This window comes from Pteropus alecto, unplaced genomic scaffold (genome assembly GCF_000325575.1).
Source record: "Pteropus alecto unplaced genomic scaffold, ASM32557v1 scaffold3, whole genome shotgun sequence".
NCBI lineage: Eukaryota > Metazoa > Chordata > Mammalia > Chiroptera > Pteropodidae > Pteropus > Pteropus alecto.
The window spans coordinates 43,448,538-43,465,620 of record NW_006442484.1 but is presented as its reverse complement, the minus strand read 5'-3'; the positions used below and the strand labels follow the sequence as shown (position 1 = coordinate 43,465,620).

General features: G+C 38.2%; 1 protein-coding gene across 1 annotated transcript in view; it reads right to left on the bottom strand.

Moving 5' to 3' along the window:
• The window catches only part of LOC102884268 (rap guanine nucleotide exchange factor 4), a 115,199-nt gene that overhangs the window by 30,110 nt on the left and 68,006 nt on the right, over positions 1-17,083 (bottom strand). The window contains exons 12-17 of the mRNA XM_025039557.1: positions 16,792-16,880; positions 13,137-13,215; positions 3,689-3,839; positions 1,802-1,890; positions 1,020-1,050; positions 723-801 (exon numbers count right to left, since the gene is read on the bottom strand). Coding sequence (XP_024895325.1) covers positions 723-801; positions 1,020-1,050; positions 1,802-1,890; positions 3,689-3,839; positions 13,137-13,215; positions 16,792-16,880 — 518 coding nt within the window. The remainder of the gene's footprint in view (positions 1-722; positions 802-1,019; positions 1,051-1,801; positions 1,891-3,688; positions 3,840-13,136; positions 13,216-16,791; positions 16,881-17,083) is intronic.

Genomic DNA, 17,083 nt, shown 5'->3' with positions numbered 1-17,083 from the left:
TCCTGCTCTCTTGTTCACTTGGTTTATGTACTTTGGGGCCGAGCCAAATAGCTTGGGTGGCATTTAGGTCAGCAGACATGTATGTGGCACCCACAGGCTCACCTCTGAACACAAGAATCCTGGAAGCAATTCTAACTACTGTAATTCTTACATTTAGAAGTACTCCTAAATTACGAGAGTCATTTGTGGCTTAAAATAAAAAAAATTCATCATTGTTATTAATTTAATTTTTATTTTAGTTCTTTGGAGAAAGCTTAAACAACTAAGCAATAATAGGCAGCTTCTGCACTTCCCTGATGGCTGCTAAGGGGGCTGTGCTCAGGGCCAGAGCACTCTCCCTGGACAGGAGCCCTGCTCTGCAGATGACTCTGATACCCTACCACTGCTAGGCACCCGCAAAATGCCAGCCACTTTCCCACAAGCTCTTCCCAGGGGTAAGCAACCTTGACAACTGGTCCCTGAGATATTTCTTTCTTTCAAGGGTGGGGGTAGCAGGAGAGAGGCAAAATCTGGCAAGTATGGACAAGCACCTCAGCTCCAGGCAGAATTCAAGAACATAAATAACTGAAATGAAAAAGAGTACCTCCAAGCAAATCATTCGGGGTACCAAGGGGCTCCCCAAGGAAAGCTATTCTATGGGTCCAAGGTGATGACTCCCAAGGGAAGATTTTGTTCTGACTTCAAATAATCTAAACAATCCTGCTTTGGAAGAGAATTCTCACCTTCATCAGAGCCCCGGATCGGTTGGTGCTTCTGGGCTCTCTCGTCGCCTGTGTTGAACTGTTGCAAAAGAACTTTGTGCTGCAAAAATAAAAACAGCTGCTGCCTTAAAGGGGGAACGACTGATGCACATTCGCAACCCAGAGGAAAGACACCCAAGAAGTAGTCAGAGTCAAGAAATGAAGATAACATATTTTGCATTGACAAAAGCATCACTTTTAAATATCGCAATGTAATATTTCTGGAGAACTGTCATTCCATAAGGCGCAATTGGAGAATCCTAACCCATCATCGCTTACCTTCTTTTGTGGATTCTTTGCATCTTCTGAACTATGAAAAACAGAGAAAGAACATTATTTAATACCATGAGTACTATTATTTGAAATTGCTTTATTGGTATATAACTTTAATCCTATGATAGAAAACGAAATCGCAGCATCCCTTCAGGAGGCAATATGAATCTCCTCATTTTACTACTGAGGCCAAAGCATGGAGGACACAGTAAAGGATCAGCCCTTGTCACAGGCAAATCCCTGGTGGAACCGATGTTAAAAGCCACGGTGTGTAGCTGGCGAAGTCTATCTAGTAGCACATACTCTCTCCAGTACTTAACCTATGGCTCAAGGAACAGCATGTGAAAGCCTTCTGTGTTTTTACTGAGAGGACACAAATATTCACTATCAACAGCTTTGGCAGCTAAAAGTGAATTTTCCGTATAAGTAATTCCCCTCAAACTTTCTTTAAATGCCACTGACCATTTTATTACTGGATTCACTGCTTTGAACCGAAGGGACTCAAGTTTATTGAGTTAGATGCCCCAAAGGAGGATCTTTTCCTTTCCAGGCTTTCTTTTGGCAGCCATCCAGCATAGGAGGTGGCCGAGCAGAATCTCAGTCTTTTCGTTCGTTTGGCCTTACGGCACCTCCGACACCCGAGGCCCTGTCTGTTCACATGAGAACACTGTGTGGCTGTTGAACAACCAGCTTTCACCTTTTGGCGGGCAAAGAACTTTGCAGATGTTTGGACTGAGAGCAGGCACTTCTGTGATGGAAGCACACCCCAAAGCCAAGCCCTTCCTTACATTTGCTTGACAATCTTCTCCAACTCGGGAAGTTGCTCCTTGAAGGCAGTGATCATCCGGGCATCATCTGATACAGACACATAAAACTCCTGTAATTGGCAAAGGTCACAGGCTTTTAACAAGAACCGCAAAAGGCACACAATTCTGTAAAGAGCAATTAAGACGTGTCTTTGTGTCATCTGCTTCACTAGCACCTCTAAACCATAGTTTCATGGACCAGAGACCAAAACAAAACAAAACAAAACAATATGCCTAAAGTCAAAATCACAGATGAGAAAAAATTTGGAAATGGATAGAAATGATGGTCGTATAGCATTCATTACACTGTGCATGTAATTAATGTAATTAATGCCATTGAATTGCACTTAAAAATGGTTAAAATGGCAAATTTCATGTTATTTTATCACAAAAATTTTTAAAAACTGGAATCGCAAATGAATTACTTATATGATATTTATATGAAAGGCAATGTACTACAATGTGTTGGAATGGGTAATTTTATCATCTACCTTTTAAGAGCACTTTTTTGCATCTTGATATTTTTTCAGGAGAATTTTAGCATTTATTTTGATATTATTTTAGTATTTGTTTTTCATTTAATGTATCCCAGTAGCTGTGGTTAATTGTTGGTGGCAAAAATAGAAGCAGGGTCTTCAGCACTATACTGAATTTATGCTGAGTTTATGCCACCAACTCAGGTCTCTTTACCGAGGCTCTGGAAACTGTCCTGACCACAGAGCAGCAGCAGCAGCAGCAGCAGCTGTGCCCTGCTTTGTTCCAAAGTAGTGGCCTCCACAGCAGAAGATGAGAGCTGTGGCAGTGTCAGCTTAACCACCACTTTGGTTCATCTGCTAAAAAGGTCCTTTACTCCATGGGTAGAGGCCATGAGTCAAGTTATGACCCCAAGTTACTATTATTCCTTCACATTTTCAAAATACTTCATTCTGCAGCCTTAAGGGATTCTCGTGGTCTACCCTTCCTCGCTGTCTCACCTCTACCTGCCTGACAACTGATATGGTTAAAAAGGAAAGAGGGGATATGTTTCTTTTGTACAATTCATTCTTGAATATACAGACTGATAAAATTTGAAATAGAAGCCACATTGTATCCGCACCCGCCCCCCTTTTTTCACCCCCCGCCGCCCCCGCCTGCCCGGCAAAGAACTTCCTTATCTAAATTCTGGAGGGCAGAGTGAGTTATCAAGGATTAAAAACCAAGGTCAATGCTATAATGTGGGTCTGGAGCCATGGGAAGAAAAAAGGAAGTTCAGCTTAAAGCAGTATTTATAAAATATATCATATCTCTTCATAACCACTTCATAGTCCTAGTAATTCCTCAGTAAAATTATCTGCTTCACTCCACTCAAAAATCTACCATTTGATGGAATAATCACACTTCTAGAAATGTAACCAAGGAAAGACCTACCTGAACAAAAATGTTTAGTATACTATTATTCCAGGAAAGTGAAAATGGAAATGATGTAAATATTTAACAACATGGAAACAAATAAATATATCTGTGGCATAGTTAAAGGTCATTAGAAAATTTTATCAGAAAGCCTATACTGACATGGAAAAATCCCGACACAAAATTAAATGAAAAAAGCAGCCTACAAAATGATGGGTACTATGTGATTACAACTATAGAAAATATACAAAGTAAAAGAGGCCAAATGAAAATACATTAAAATGCTACCAGTTATTGAATTATAGAGTGGCAGGATAATAGATGATATTTTTCTCTACTTATGGTACCTTTCTGATGAATGAACATGTTAACAAAATCTAGAATTTTCAATTACGGTCTCTCCAGGGAAGCTGCCGTGTCTAGGGTAGTCCCTGTATTGTAGGACAAAGATGTATTCTTAGAAGGGAGAATCTCTCATACCTCCAGGAAAGCCATAGCCACGTCATCCTCTTGCAGGACGTCTCCATACATGGCGGCCCACTGCAACACCAGGCGGATGACCCTCCGCTTATTGTTAAGGGCATAATCCATCTTCTCCTGCTCTGTACCTTGTGAAGGCTGTGCGTGGTAAGTGCCGAGGAGTCAAGGAAGACATATAGACATTTCACACTCATTTCACTGTGCTCCTTGCAAAGATAGATCCCAGCTTCAGAAAGCCAGCCCTTTGGACTGACTCATTTCTTCCTTTAAGCCCTCAAGAAAAGCCTTACCAACTTAAAAGTTCTGGACTAAATGCATACAAACCCTTATAATGCCTGCTGACTTTGACCTGATGGCTGCCCAAGGAGTTAGACTCGCATGGCTCCACTTCGACTTGTGTGTTGACAAAGATTCTTGTGCCTAGCTCCAGCTCTCATCAGGCTGTCTTCACATGCCCTGGCTGCCTTCCACCTTGTCCTTTACTTCCTAGAGGTGGTCATGCTTCCTGCTGTTGCTTGTCTCTGGGTGCTTTACCATCTCTTATTGGTTCTGCACGCATCTTTATAACTCTTTTCATTATATATATGCATTTCAGTCAAACCCTTCCAAGTGGGCATCCAGTAATGCTAGAACCATGACTTATACAAAAAGTGCATGGGAGCGGGGTGAAAAGTGAGGCTGGAGGGGGATAAGCTTACCCTAGGTTAGGAAGAGGAAAGGTTCTTGTTGTATTGATCCTCTGGTGAGGGACTCAGGCATACTTTTTATATCATTCCTTCTTTTCTCTCCTAGAACCATAACTTAACTCATACTGTCTTTGTGCTTTTATGGCTGGCCATTTTAACTAAACTATAAGCTTTCTGAGGCTTGGGATAAGATATTATTTGTCTCGTATTCTGTACCATGCCTAGCAAAATGACCGTCTCGAACTTTTATTTCTTTATTAATACAAAAAATACTTAATTGAGTGCCTACTATATGTGTCAGGTAAGGTCTCTACTCACAGTTTACATTCTCATGTAGATTACGGTAGGGAGATAGTATATGATCAAGAACAAATTTAGATTAGACATACTGTTCCTTTTTCAGGGATTTATAGTAGTTCATAGTACAGATAACTAGAACAATCTCCTCATTATAACTTACACTGTAATTGCATATAGGGTACCTCGGTTAAGTTCTACTTTATAGTCTTGTAATGAAAGTATTTTTCCCTTTCTACAAATGAACGAACTGAGCATAAATGGCCAGGATTACATAGCAAGAATGCAGAGTTAGTTCTGAATCCAAGATTCCTAATTCCAACTAGCTTCTTCCCTATTACCCAACACCCCCGTGCCTCATAGCTGCCTACAAGACTGGACATGCCTTACCTTTTGACCATGACTTAAAAGGCACTGCAGAAATCTGCCTCATGGCAGTGCTGAGCTTGAGAGCTACACCAGTAAAGGGCCTTTTCTAAAGGGACCATAAATAATCATGATCAAGGTAAATGACAGAACCTTAAAGCAAAGGTTTACTGCATGTAAATGGGTTGCAAAATGGCTTTCATAAATTGAGCACGAGATTCATAAAAAAGAAAATTGCTCAACCTGTATTGCTACAATTCTCTCTGAACTTACAATAAAAAAAAGGGAAGAAAGATTACTTTATGTGAAAATTATTTCTTTTCTGATTAACCCTTCAGTCTCTTGCTTGTATGCACATATAACTCGATTTTTCTTTCCAAAGAACTGCAATGCTGGACATTACATTTTATGACTATTTTTTATGGTACCTAGCAGCATAATCAGGCACATGGTGGGTACCAAATGAGTAATTCCTGACAGACTAAAAGAATATCTACTGTTTCACCTACGAGTCAGAGAGAGAGAGAGAGAAAGAGAGAGAGACTTTCCTATTCGTATGAAGCTGAAATGGATTGAAATATCAAGCTGATACCAAGTGGCTATAACTCTAACTTTCTAGTTATCTTGACTTGAACTCCAGGAAATAATACAAATGCTTATGTGTTAGATACAGAGATATCAGAAAACCTGCAGCTAATCTCTGTGGCCCCCTACAGGATAAAGGATCAGGACAAAAACTTTTCTTTTCCTCTTTCCTGCTTGAGAAATCTGTCTTTTGCTGACAACAGAAGATAGAATACCTGATTGGAAGGATTAGCATAACATTTCAAATGTGTGTAGAGCTTGACAGTTTATAATAAATATGCTCAATGTACTCACATGATCATATAATGTTTTCTACAAACCTGAAGGGAAAATATTTACAGATGAGGAACCTGAGGGTCAGAGAGAAGAGATCTGCCCAGCATTGTTCAGTGAGTAAATAGCGAGGTTTACAAATCCAGACAGGGCTTTTTCCACTATTGCCACTCCCATCACCCCAACAGTGGCTGTAGTGACAAGTTCATGAGTTCATGAAATCATTAAGAATAATTGCATCTGGGAAGTAAAAATCCTAATGGAAAAGATTTTTTTCATTCTCTCTGTCTCCTGCCTCTCTCCCTCTCTCTCCTCTCTCTCTCTGTCTCTGTCTCTCTGTCTCTCTCTCGTCTGTATCTTCCCCTCTCTCTTTCTCACTCTCTTCTCTTTCTTTCTTTCTTTTTCTTTTATAGCTTGGTGACGTTTCAGCTTTCCCAGAGCCGACTCAGTGTGCTAAGTACCTAAACCAAGGCTGAGTGGCTGCTGCTCTTCAGAACTCTGCAGCTTCCTGGGAGTTAGAATTGACTGAATCTGGGGAAACAAGCTTTCTCTTTTTTCTCATGAAATTTAAGTACTTTTGCCTCTGGAAAAACAACCAAAACCAACCAAAAAAAGTGCTTATTTCATAAAGTCTTGCCTTTCCCCTTACAAATGTTTACTTACTAAAACGGAGGTGGGGGAATTACTACTTTTATGGCCAACTACAGGCATGTGCTCAAGGATCCTCCCCCTCCCTGGGCAACAAACTTCCATTCCCGAGCTGTCTGCGGAATCAGACTCTTAAGGGATACAGAGGAGACTTCGTATGTAATTGATTATACCTGAAGTGGCTACAGGTGAGGTACTGGGGCTTCTGTTTTTTCCCCCAAACAATCTTCTCAGGCTTTTAGAAGATTTATATGATTTTTAGCTTTTACTAAAAATCTTACAAAAAAGGTGGAGAAAGCGGGGCGGAAACTATATTCCCTTCAGACAGCAGCCAAATACAGAACATCCCACCAGTTTCCTTGTCTCAATGTGATGTCAAAAATGCAACCTAAAAAGAGTAACATTTCAAATGTAGGATGTTCATAAATTTAAACACACCAGGAAGGTTGCAGACACCATTACCTTCTCTGGCTAAAACTGGAATAATGCATTACCCATGTAATGGAGAAAGTCCTATGTGGAATAAAAATCTAACTCTTTTCCAGGTTGAATAATAATTTAGAAAGGATTACCAATGTGTACCACACACATAAGATATTTTTAACATCTAAAGAATGCTACCTGAATTATATACTTGACTAATGTCTATGTTAAGAGTAGATTAGTAGAGAAAATAAAACATATAATAATCCAATGATCAAATGATCAGGAAATACTTGTATTGAATAAGGCCATGCCTCCTTATATCATGACAGTTAGGTTCAGGTAAGAACTAATATGGCTTCTTGAATTCATGGGGTAAAGAGATACGGAAAGATAAAGCAGCTCTGACATCTCATAAAATGCTAGTTAAAAATCTATAAGAGAATCTAGAATTATTCACTGAATTGTTATTTTAAACACAATTAAGAAAAGGCCAAGATAGTCAAACTGGCCAAACTCATCACTGATATACTGAATTAATTTCAGATGATTCACAGAATCATAGAATCTGTGGATTGCAAAAGCCCTTTGATTATATCTCCTTCAATTCTACCATTTTTGAGGTAAGGAAACTGAGATAGAATGAGGCGAAATGACTTTTCCGAATTTATCAATGGAGTTCTTGGGACTACAATTCAGTTCTCTCATCTCTTTCCCCAGTACTCTGTTTACCTGTTTAATGCTGCTGTGTTTTGTTTGACATTAATAGTTTTTATGCTAACACATATTATACAGCATAATTTGGTTGGATAAAAGGGAAAGTCATCTGAGATGAAGAAATTGACCCCCCCAAATTCTCAAAGACCACAAAGAACATACAGGAAATCAAGAGTAAATGTTGCAGCCTTGACAATCTGATGTCAGGGAGGCACTGAAATTCTAATGTCTGACCTAGAACTTTTCTGTTATAGTTTCAACCACTTCTCTTGCTCAATATCTGCTGATTTAGAAAGCAGTGGCTCACCACTAACCAAACATTCTTAAATCTATGGACCATTCAAATCTTAACTTGAGGTTTCTCTTGTTATGATAATAAGATTTCTCGCCATCTGGAAGATTAAATCAAAATCCTTAACAGCAGGAACTATGTCATAAACTCATTGTGAATCTCTATACTTTCTAGTCAAGGATTGGGCATATGGAAACATAAAAAGCCTCAAATGTTTGTTGATTGACTGGTTACCTTAAACAATTCAATCACACTGATCACACTGTTTGGAGTACTATATATAATGCAATTTTCTTTTAAAAAAAAAAAAAGATTTTTTTTTCATCTTGCCACAGCTCTTTAAAACCCTTTGTCTAAGTTATCTGAAATTCCATGTTGTCGAGATGTCAAATACAGATCGTACATAGATACATTCTAAACAAGTTCATATTCAATGTCCTCAGGATGACTAAGTCTACACAAACACCAAAACATCTGGCATATCTTTTAAAAAGAATCATTTAGTTATTAGATATTTAATCTATAGAATCACAGACTTTCAGAGTGATGAAATCTTCACTGAATTGTACCAGGTTTTTCAGCATCATGTAGATGGGGCTGAGGACAGATTGGATCTATTTTCAGTGAGGTATTAGGGCTGAGAATCAGAAAGGGTGAAGGCCACAATGTAGGCTACAGTCTTTCTACCCAGCCAACAGCAGGCTTTATATTCCATTGAGTCATTTTCCTCATGCCGGCTCTGCCGTTCAAACACTGTAATTATTTCATATATTTTTACCTAGTTATTATCTTACTCACCACAGGCACCTGTAATTTTTCTGTATTTTTTTTACTGCTCATTTACTTATTCTTAATTCAGCTAATAATGGTTCCACATATTAAAATTACCATGGGGAAAGTAAGTGAAAACCTCCTAGGATGTAGAGGCAGCAGATTCATTACAGCCTACAACAGGGAATAAAATATTATGTATACTTTTTGCAGTAAGTACATGCTAATTATGCAGCTATTTATAAAACACTTATCAACATTCAAACTGATACTCTTCAATGTTGTTGTTTTTTTAAAGCCCTGCTTTGCATACAAGATCTCTGCTTGCAGCTGAAAACAAACTTTGGGGGTCATCTGCCCACTGACTAGACAAAGCTTTTGTACATTCATTATATTATGCCATATTCCTCTCATGATGGTACAATTATTTATATGAGGCAACATTTATATGGGGCTTTATAGTTTATAATGTACTTATACACACACAGTCTCATTTGATCTTCACAACAACCTAGTGAGGTAGCATAACTACTCCTATTATACAGATGGGGTTCAGAGAGGTTAAGGATAATTGCCAAGTAACACAGCTTGTAAGAGGTAGGTCTTAAGCACAGGTCTTCCGACTTCAGAGCTGTTTTTCCCACTATACTATGGGGCATCTTAACTATCCTGCTTCCATTCATGGAGCAGAGAAAGATATTCATAAAATATTTAATGGCAGAGAAAGATATTCATAAAATATTGCTTAGTGACAAAGCACACATAATTATTTAGAGTATATCTCATTATTATATTTAAAAGCATAAATCTATATGTATAGAAAAAAGACTGGAAGGATACATACTAACATGTTAACAACAGTAATACCTAGTAGGGTTATAGGCGATTTTAATTTTCTTTTTAGAGACTAATGGAAGATCGAACTGAATTTTAAGTGCAGATTTAAAAAAGATTAAAGAAACTGGAGATGAAAAGTACAGAAATTGAACAAATACAATTTAAAAAACTCATTATAAAGCACTTGTATTCATCAGGTCAAATCATGTCCCAGGCATATCTAATGAATAGAGAGTTTCTCTCATTAGCACATAAAAGCCCTGAAATATTAATGTTAAACAGAGTTCTACCACCTTCCTCTGTGCTAAAAGCAAAATTGGAGGAGACATACAATGTGGATTAAGGACAGAAATAGGTGTCAGTGGCTCAGGGCTCAGATCTTTTCTGTACTAGTAATTACCTTTCTCTGAGCAAATCATAATTTTTCATTATCCTAGTTTATTGACTTGGAAAAAGAGCAGTGAAAATACTGACTTCTTCATAGTGCTGCTGTGAAAAGTCACATACTAAGTACTTTGAAAACACTCAGCCAAAGCAACTCACTTTAATGCGGGCGCTTTAATGGAACGTGGTTAAGTAGTTTAATATCCCTACATTGCATGTTAAAAACATGGGGGTTAACCCACTTGTTCAGTTTTATATAACATCTCCCTGTTGCTTGTGTATGTGGTGTCATGCAGTTTATGTGTATTTGTTGTTTTTGCCTGTCCATTATGTATTTCTTCACTTTCTCTGTTTTTCTTTATAGGCAGTCTCTGTCCAGTAAAGTGCTTTGCCTTCCCTTGACCAAGATGTCAGCAGTGACCTAAACTAGGCTAGCTAGACCCTCCTTCCTGGGGATGTGGGAATGAGGTGAGGGCCCAGGATGCTTGGAGCAAGCAGATTTACTCCACGAGCAGAGCCTTGGAGTTTGCTGCCCTCACAGCCCCTTTCTAAAGCCTGGGCACTCCAAGAATTCCTTCAATTTTGAGTTACCCCACGTCTTCTGATAAATTCCTTTATTCCTTAAGTCAGTCACAGTTGGTTTATGTTACTTATGGCCAAAAAAATTTAGCTTATGTAAGGAGCCTATATAACATCTCCCCAGAGGAAAAGGGACTAAAAATTGATTCCTCAGCTTAATATAGAAGCACTAACACATACACGACCTTCAGGGACGGAGCCCTTTCCATTTGCTTGCCTGCAGCAGGATAAGCTCCCAGCCTCCCTGGCATGCCCTTCCTAGACATTACAGAACAGTAATTCTTGTTTGAGGCTCTTATTCTCAGTGTCTAAGGACCAGACTTATGCTATCCAATATGGTAGCCACTAGCCGCATGTGACTATTTAAATTTAAATTAATGAAAATTAAATAAAATTAAAAATTCAGTTCCTCCATCATAGTAGACAATTTCAAGGCTAGTAGCTACTGGGTTAGCCCAGATATAGAACATTTCCATTATTGAAAGTGTTCTATTGGACACTTCATTTATTTAGTTTCAACAAATTAGGCCTACTTTGGTTTTAGCCACCTGAATCGTGCAATATATTGTGAAGAAATGTTCTTAAAGGATAAGCTTTTAAAAAAATAAATTGTAAAGGAAAAAAACTGACACACCCTAGGCTCAGAATCCTGAGACCTGGATGAATCATGGCTCTGCCACTTGCCTTGGGCACGTCACGCCATTTTTTTGAACTTCAAAATTTTCATTTGTGAAATAAAGCTAATACTAACCCAATACCCTCCTGTAAAGATAAGTGGTATAATACAGGCTAATGCTTTTAGCTTGGCGCCTGATGCACAGAGAATTCATTCCAAATAGAAGAGTGAAGAGAATCTAGGTTCCTACAGGACCAGGTGTGAAGAAGGTGGTCTGAGGGCACTAGGTGGTGTAGATGATGTCTGGTCATCCTAGATTCCCTCCATCTACTGAAAAAATAATTAGGATCGGATACACAGGTTTCTCTTGTTCACTTTCCTGTCTTCTCTTCCTCCCCCAACAACAATACTGCCATATCTCTCACCTTCTGACCTGGGATGGCATGGGCTTTGGTCCAGGAGCCTTTATCTTAAGAACAAAGGTCAGTGATATGGATGTTCTCAATCGCTCTGAAGGAGAACAAGCTAATAAATGAAAAAGTCAGAATTTGAAAAACAAAAAACAAAAAACGAAACAACAACAACAACAAAAAGTATAAGCTCAGTGTTTGGGGCTCGAGTTGCAAAGATGATATGACGTGGTCCACTGTATTCTCTCTCACTCTGCTTTTAGTTTTGTTTGCTTTAAAGCTTATCAACGTGCTGTTGAAAAAATAAGTCTAAACTCAATGGTGCTTTTTTTTTTTCCTCAACAAATCTCAAAGGTCTAATAATGATTAACTTGTATGGAGTTAAAAGGAGACAAAGAGATCCTGAATATGTTCATTTTACTTGAGAAAAATTGAACGTGAGCCAGAAAGGATATATAACATACATAAGTCTCATTAAGCTGCTTTTACATGGAAAGATAGTTCCCAGGCAAATAAACACCCAAATCTCATTCCTGCAGCTCCCTCTGAATAACACATTCAACTCAAATCTCCTATCCTCACACATTCTGTTGACTTCAAAGAGAATTATGGATGAACAAGAAAATGAGAATCAGGTGGGGCAATTATAATTCTGAAAAAGGAAAACACTCCAACATTGATTGTATTGCTCAGGAAAAAAAAAAAAAGCTATTCTCCTTTAATATATTTAACTGCTCACAAAAGGCCAAAGTGCTTTTTGGGTCTAAATTTCTGTTGCTTTAAAAATAAAGCAGAATTGGAAAATATACTTTTACATGCCCCCCCCAAATTTGAGAGTGTGATTCATTAATAACATTTACTTCTTTTATTCAACTTACATTTTTTGAATGTTTCCAGACATTGTATATCAATTGGTCAGTTCAATAGACTATTGAAAAGCTTCCCCAAAGAACTGCCATTAGAATTTCAAGTTTTGTATCTTTTATTTAAGTCAATAGATAGTCAGTGATAATAAAAATAGCAACAAAGGAATAAATTTTGATATCTAGAGGGAAGGATGGACTAGGATGAATGTAAAAGGTACCCTACAGTGATCACTTGTCTTTGTTTCAGAGGTCTGATTAATACTACAGTTTAGAGGAAGAACACAAGTAGATAACTCAACGTGCCAGGCATCCTGACAGAGGTATGAAGTCTGTCTCCTAGGTTAGGGAACTACCCTTAATCTACCCTTAATAATACTCCTAGATTCTTCCCCATAACTTTCTCTAGCCTACCTCCAATATGTGTATTTTTAACCAGTATCACCTTCCTGAGGTAACTTGGCTCACATTTCTCTACACAGGTAACAAAGAAGAAATCTTTGTACATGGGACAGCAAAACCATGCCAGGGCAAGATGGAGTCTGTGCTGGGGAAAGCTGCTGACATTTCAGAGTTAGACAGGGTACGAAGCGCAACTGTGTCTAGGCTATGACTTACCTTCAGAGCATGGGATAAGATAATGGCCATGTATATGTGGGGTGTCTTCAAGACAATAGAGACTTTTCACAACAAAAGGATATTGGGCCACCAGGGCTGGGCAAAGCTGGGTATTTGGCATAAAAACACAGTGCATCATAACAAAGTCGTTTAAAATAGAATCTGCAGGGGGCAAAATGCAAAGCAGAAAAGGAAATTATATTCTTGTAGACATATTTAGATAAACAAGAGTATCTATTCATTGGTTCTTTACCAATGGTTCTCATACATTGGCTTGCTTTTACTGTACATAGAAGCACTTCACATAAAAATGATTTTATACACATGTATATACATTTAAAGAGCCACCCATGGATAACACCATGTATGTAGAATTAAAACATTGTCATTTCTTTTTCAACTTTACACCATGTCTTTTGTCAATATCGTTTTCTCTCTTTTTGACTTCTTATTTCCAGAGGGAGCAATGAAGGGTGAGAGGATGATGGAATTGTAGAAAAAGGAGGTGGTAAGAGCAGAGAATTGGTGAGGGAAACAAAAGAAGAGAAAAAAAGAAGAAAAGATAAAGGCTGTGAGAAGCAACTGAAGCAAAACAAAGCTCTTCAGTAGATTAAAATGGTGAATGTCTTATATTTGAAGCTATTTTGTAGATAGGTAAGCAGGGAGAAGGGAAATCAGGCAAGTCCTGGAGATAAGCTTCATTTGCCTCACTTTGAATTCATGTTAGTGCTTCATTGCAAAGACAGCACTATCCAGTCAGCATTGGTGGGAAAGCATGCAAGGACAGATCTAAAACCCGTAGGAGATGCCCATTGAAACTTGGAATCCAAAATGCTATAGGGATTTTCAATTAAAAAATAAACTACACTGGCTGAGATTTGTGAAACCCATGTAACTTTTCAAATAGAAAATGGTGATAAATATGAAAAATTTAACTATATAAATTAGATAAGCATTAATGTCTTTTAAATCAATTTACATTGGTAATGCTGGAGTCAGTGACTAAAGGTTTAACCATTATACTCACTTTTTAAAACAATTTAGATATAATTGACATATCACATTATGTAAGTTTAAGGTATTGATCACAGCGAATTGATTTAATTCATTTATGTGTTCCAATATGATTACCATCATGGAGTTAGCTAACAGCCCTATCATATCATATAATACCATTATACTCACTTAAATATAAGGGATGAGTATAATCTCAAGCTGTCATTCTGTCAACATTTGGTGTTACCACTCATTTCACTCTCACTACACTGAACCTGAGAAGTTGAAGAGAAGGTGACAGACAAAAGCTGTTTGAAACTTTGACTTTCTGAAAAAAATTTTGGCTTGCTTAAGTTTAACATCTAGGGTCACCTTGATATGTTTTAGATATTCTGTGAGGACAGGGGAGGTAACGTTTGCTTATAAGACTCCCAGAAGGCCTGTGCTATAGAGCAGTTTACATTTTGCTAAAGCAGAGCTTTCAGTAGGGTGCTCCCAGGCTGAGGAGCCAGCCATTAGCATGATAACTACCTAGCAACAACATTTCACCATGGCTTTCGTGTTTGCTACTCATATGCAGTAATTTCTCTTGGAAATTCTTGAGAACTGATTTTTAAAAACCATTTCCTACTCAAAATGATTTCCAAAGTCACTTAATGACTAATACTGGTCATAGTCTAGGAAACTAACAGGTCTAAGACTGCAAACAGATGTTTTGGTAAATTAAGAGAATGTACTGTCAAATCCAGAGGTGTTCATTCCTGCAATGTAAACCAGTTTCACTGTCAATTCTGATATTTCTCACTGTATTATAAATCTATAAATACAAGGGTTTCCCACTTTACTACATCTGTGAGTTTCTTATCATGGGCCTCTTATCACATTCTCCTTGCTCAGGTATCTTTGGCCACTCCCCATTGCTTACCTGTGCATTTAAGACCCTCCAAGATCTGTAGTCAAATTCTTAGACCTCATCTTCCTCTCCTTCTCATGGATATGATAGTCCAGCAAAACCAGACTGTTTGATCTCCCTTGCCTGTTTCTAGGTCAGTATTAATGTTGTACCTCAGTATGGAAAGCTTCGTCTCCAATCTATAGTTACTAGACACCAGCCTTCCTTCAGTGCCACTTGAAAGGCTACATTCTCCATGACACTTTGCCTGGTCCCTCAGCCAATCAGTGTTCTTGAAGCACTGACCACATTCTACCTTATGTTCAAGCTATTTGCATACTCCTTTATGTCCTCCAGTAGGACAGGAGAGCAATTTCTTGTTCACATTGCCTAATCTAAAGCATCCAGCTTGGTGCCTGCCGAGAAGATACTCAACAAATATCAGACCAAAAACAACTGCCAGAGATCCTGGCTTTTATATCAACTACTCCCCAATTCATTTGCTATGTAAAAAAAGAAATATCTCAGATAATCTATTTATAAAATGAGAAACTAAAATTAGGAGATAAAATAAGAAGTAAATCAGTGCTAAAATTCTTTTAGGAGGTATATAATTTCACCTGGAGTATACTGGAAAAGTGATGGAAATAGACTTTGAACTACCAGTAGTTTCTTTAGATAAATCTTTGAACTTCTTTCACGGAGAAATCTTCTTCTGTAGAGTTCAGTGTACTTAAATTATTAACCCATTATTCTGAGACACAGACCAGTAGCATAGGATATATATATATATATATTTAAAGTAGAATGGGAGCTGTTCCAAAGTCATGTACAAGATGGCTCCCAAAGTGGAGGATGATGCCATAATTCTGAATATTTGGTCCACTGGCAAGAGTCATCTCATTCACCTTCAAATATCAGTGTTTTACTTAATAAGACTCATTCACTATGAGGCGGTATTATGAATTAAATTTTGTCCCTCCAAAAAAAAGACATGTTGAAGTCCTAACCTCCCAAGACCTCAGAACATAACCTGATTTGGAAAGAGGGTCTTTTGCAAGTGTCGTCAAGTTAAGTTGAAGTCATTAGTACGGGCCCTAATCCAACATGAATGGTGTTCCTATAAAAAGAGGAAATTTGGACACAGAGAACATGTGAACACGAAGGCAGAGACAGCAGTGATGCATCTATAAGGCAAGGAGTGGCAAAGATTGCTGGCAAACTATGAGGAGCCAGGAAAGAGGCCGGGAACAGATGCGGCCCTCAGTAAAACCAATCCTCCCCACGCCCTGATCTCAGACTTCTGGCCTCCAGGACTGTGAGACAACACATTTCCACTGTTTGAGCCACCCAGTTTGTCGTACTTTGTTGTAGCAGCTCTAGCAAATTAATACAGGTGGCGTTTATTTACACTCTGAGGCAACCCAAAAATCTACAATCACAGTCAGAATCATTTTATTTCCAGTCGGAGCAAGGTTGTGCCTTTTGTGTAGGCAGCAGCAGATCCTTTATAGAATTTAAATTATAACCTAATAGATGCCTATGGAAGGTGAATTTAAATGATAATAGAAGAGATGTCTGTGGAAGGCTACCCATATGTATGAATGAGACTGAGTCATTTACAAAAGACAGCCAGGATTGGAGCAGACAGAGGACAGTCAGAGGACAGTCAGAAGGATTGCTCCTTGAGTGCACCACATAGGGATGTTCTTTTAACATTAATATGCATAACCCCTTTCTAAAACTGTTTTGGTTACACACGAAGAAAATGAATTCAGGATTTTTTTTTTTTTTTTTTACAATGTTCTGCATGGAATTAATGGACACACAAAACCGTTCTGGGTATTTACCTGTTGCTTCATTTAAAGCTGGCTCGAGGCGTATTGTTTCTAGAAAATGCTCTAAAATTTTTTCAGGTGTTCCTGACATCACAGTATACCTAATAAGAAATAAACATAACATTAGCTTTTCAAAAGTGGGCAAATTATTAATAAATAAATAACTGCATATATCCCCCCCCAAATTTTTTTTGAGATCCCAGGGAACCATATTGATTTAACATATGGTCCATAGTCTCCTTATGGTAAGAGAGACCATGCACCTTGCCAAAATCACATAGGAAGACAATGGAAAAACTGCAGA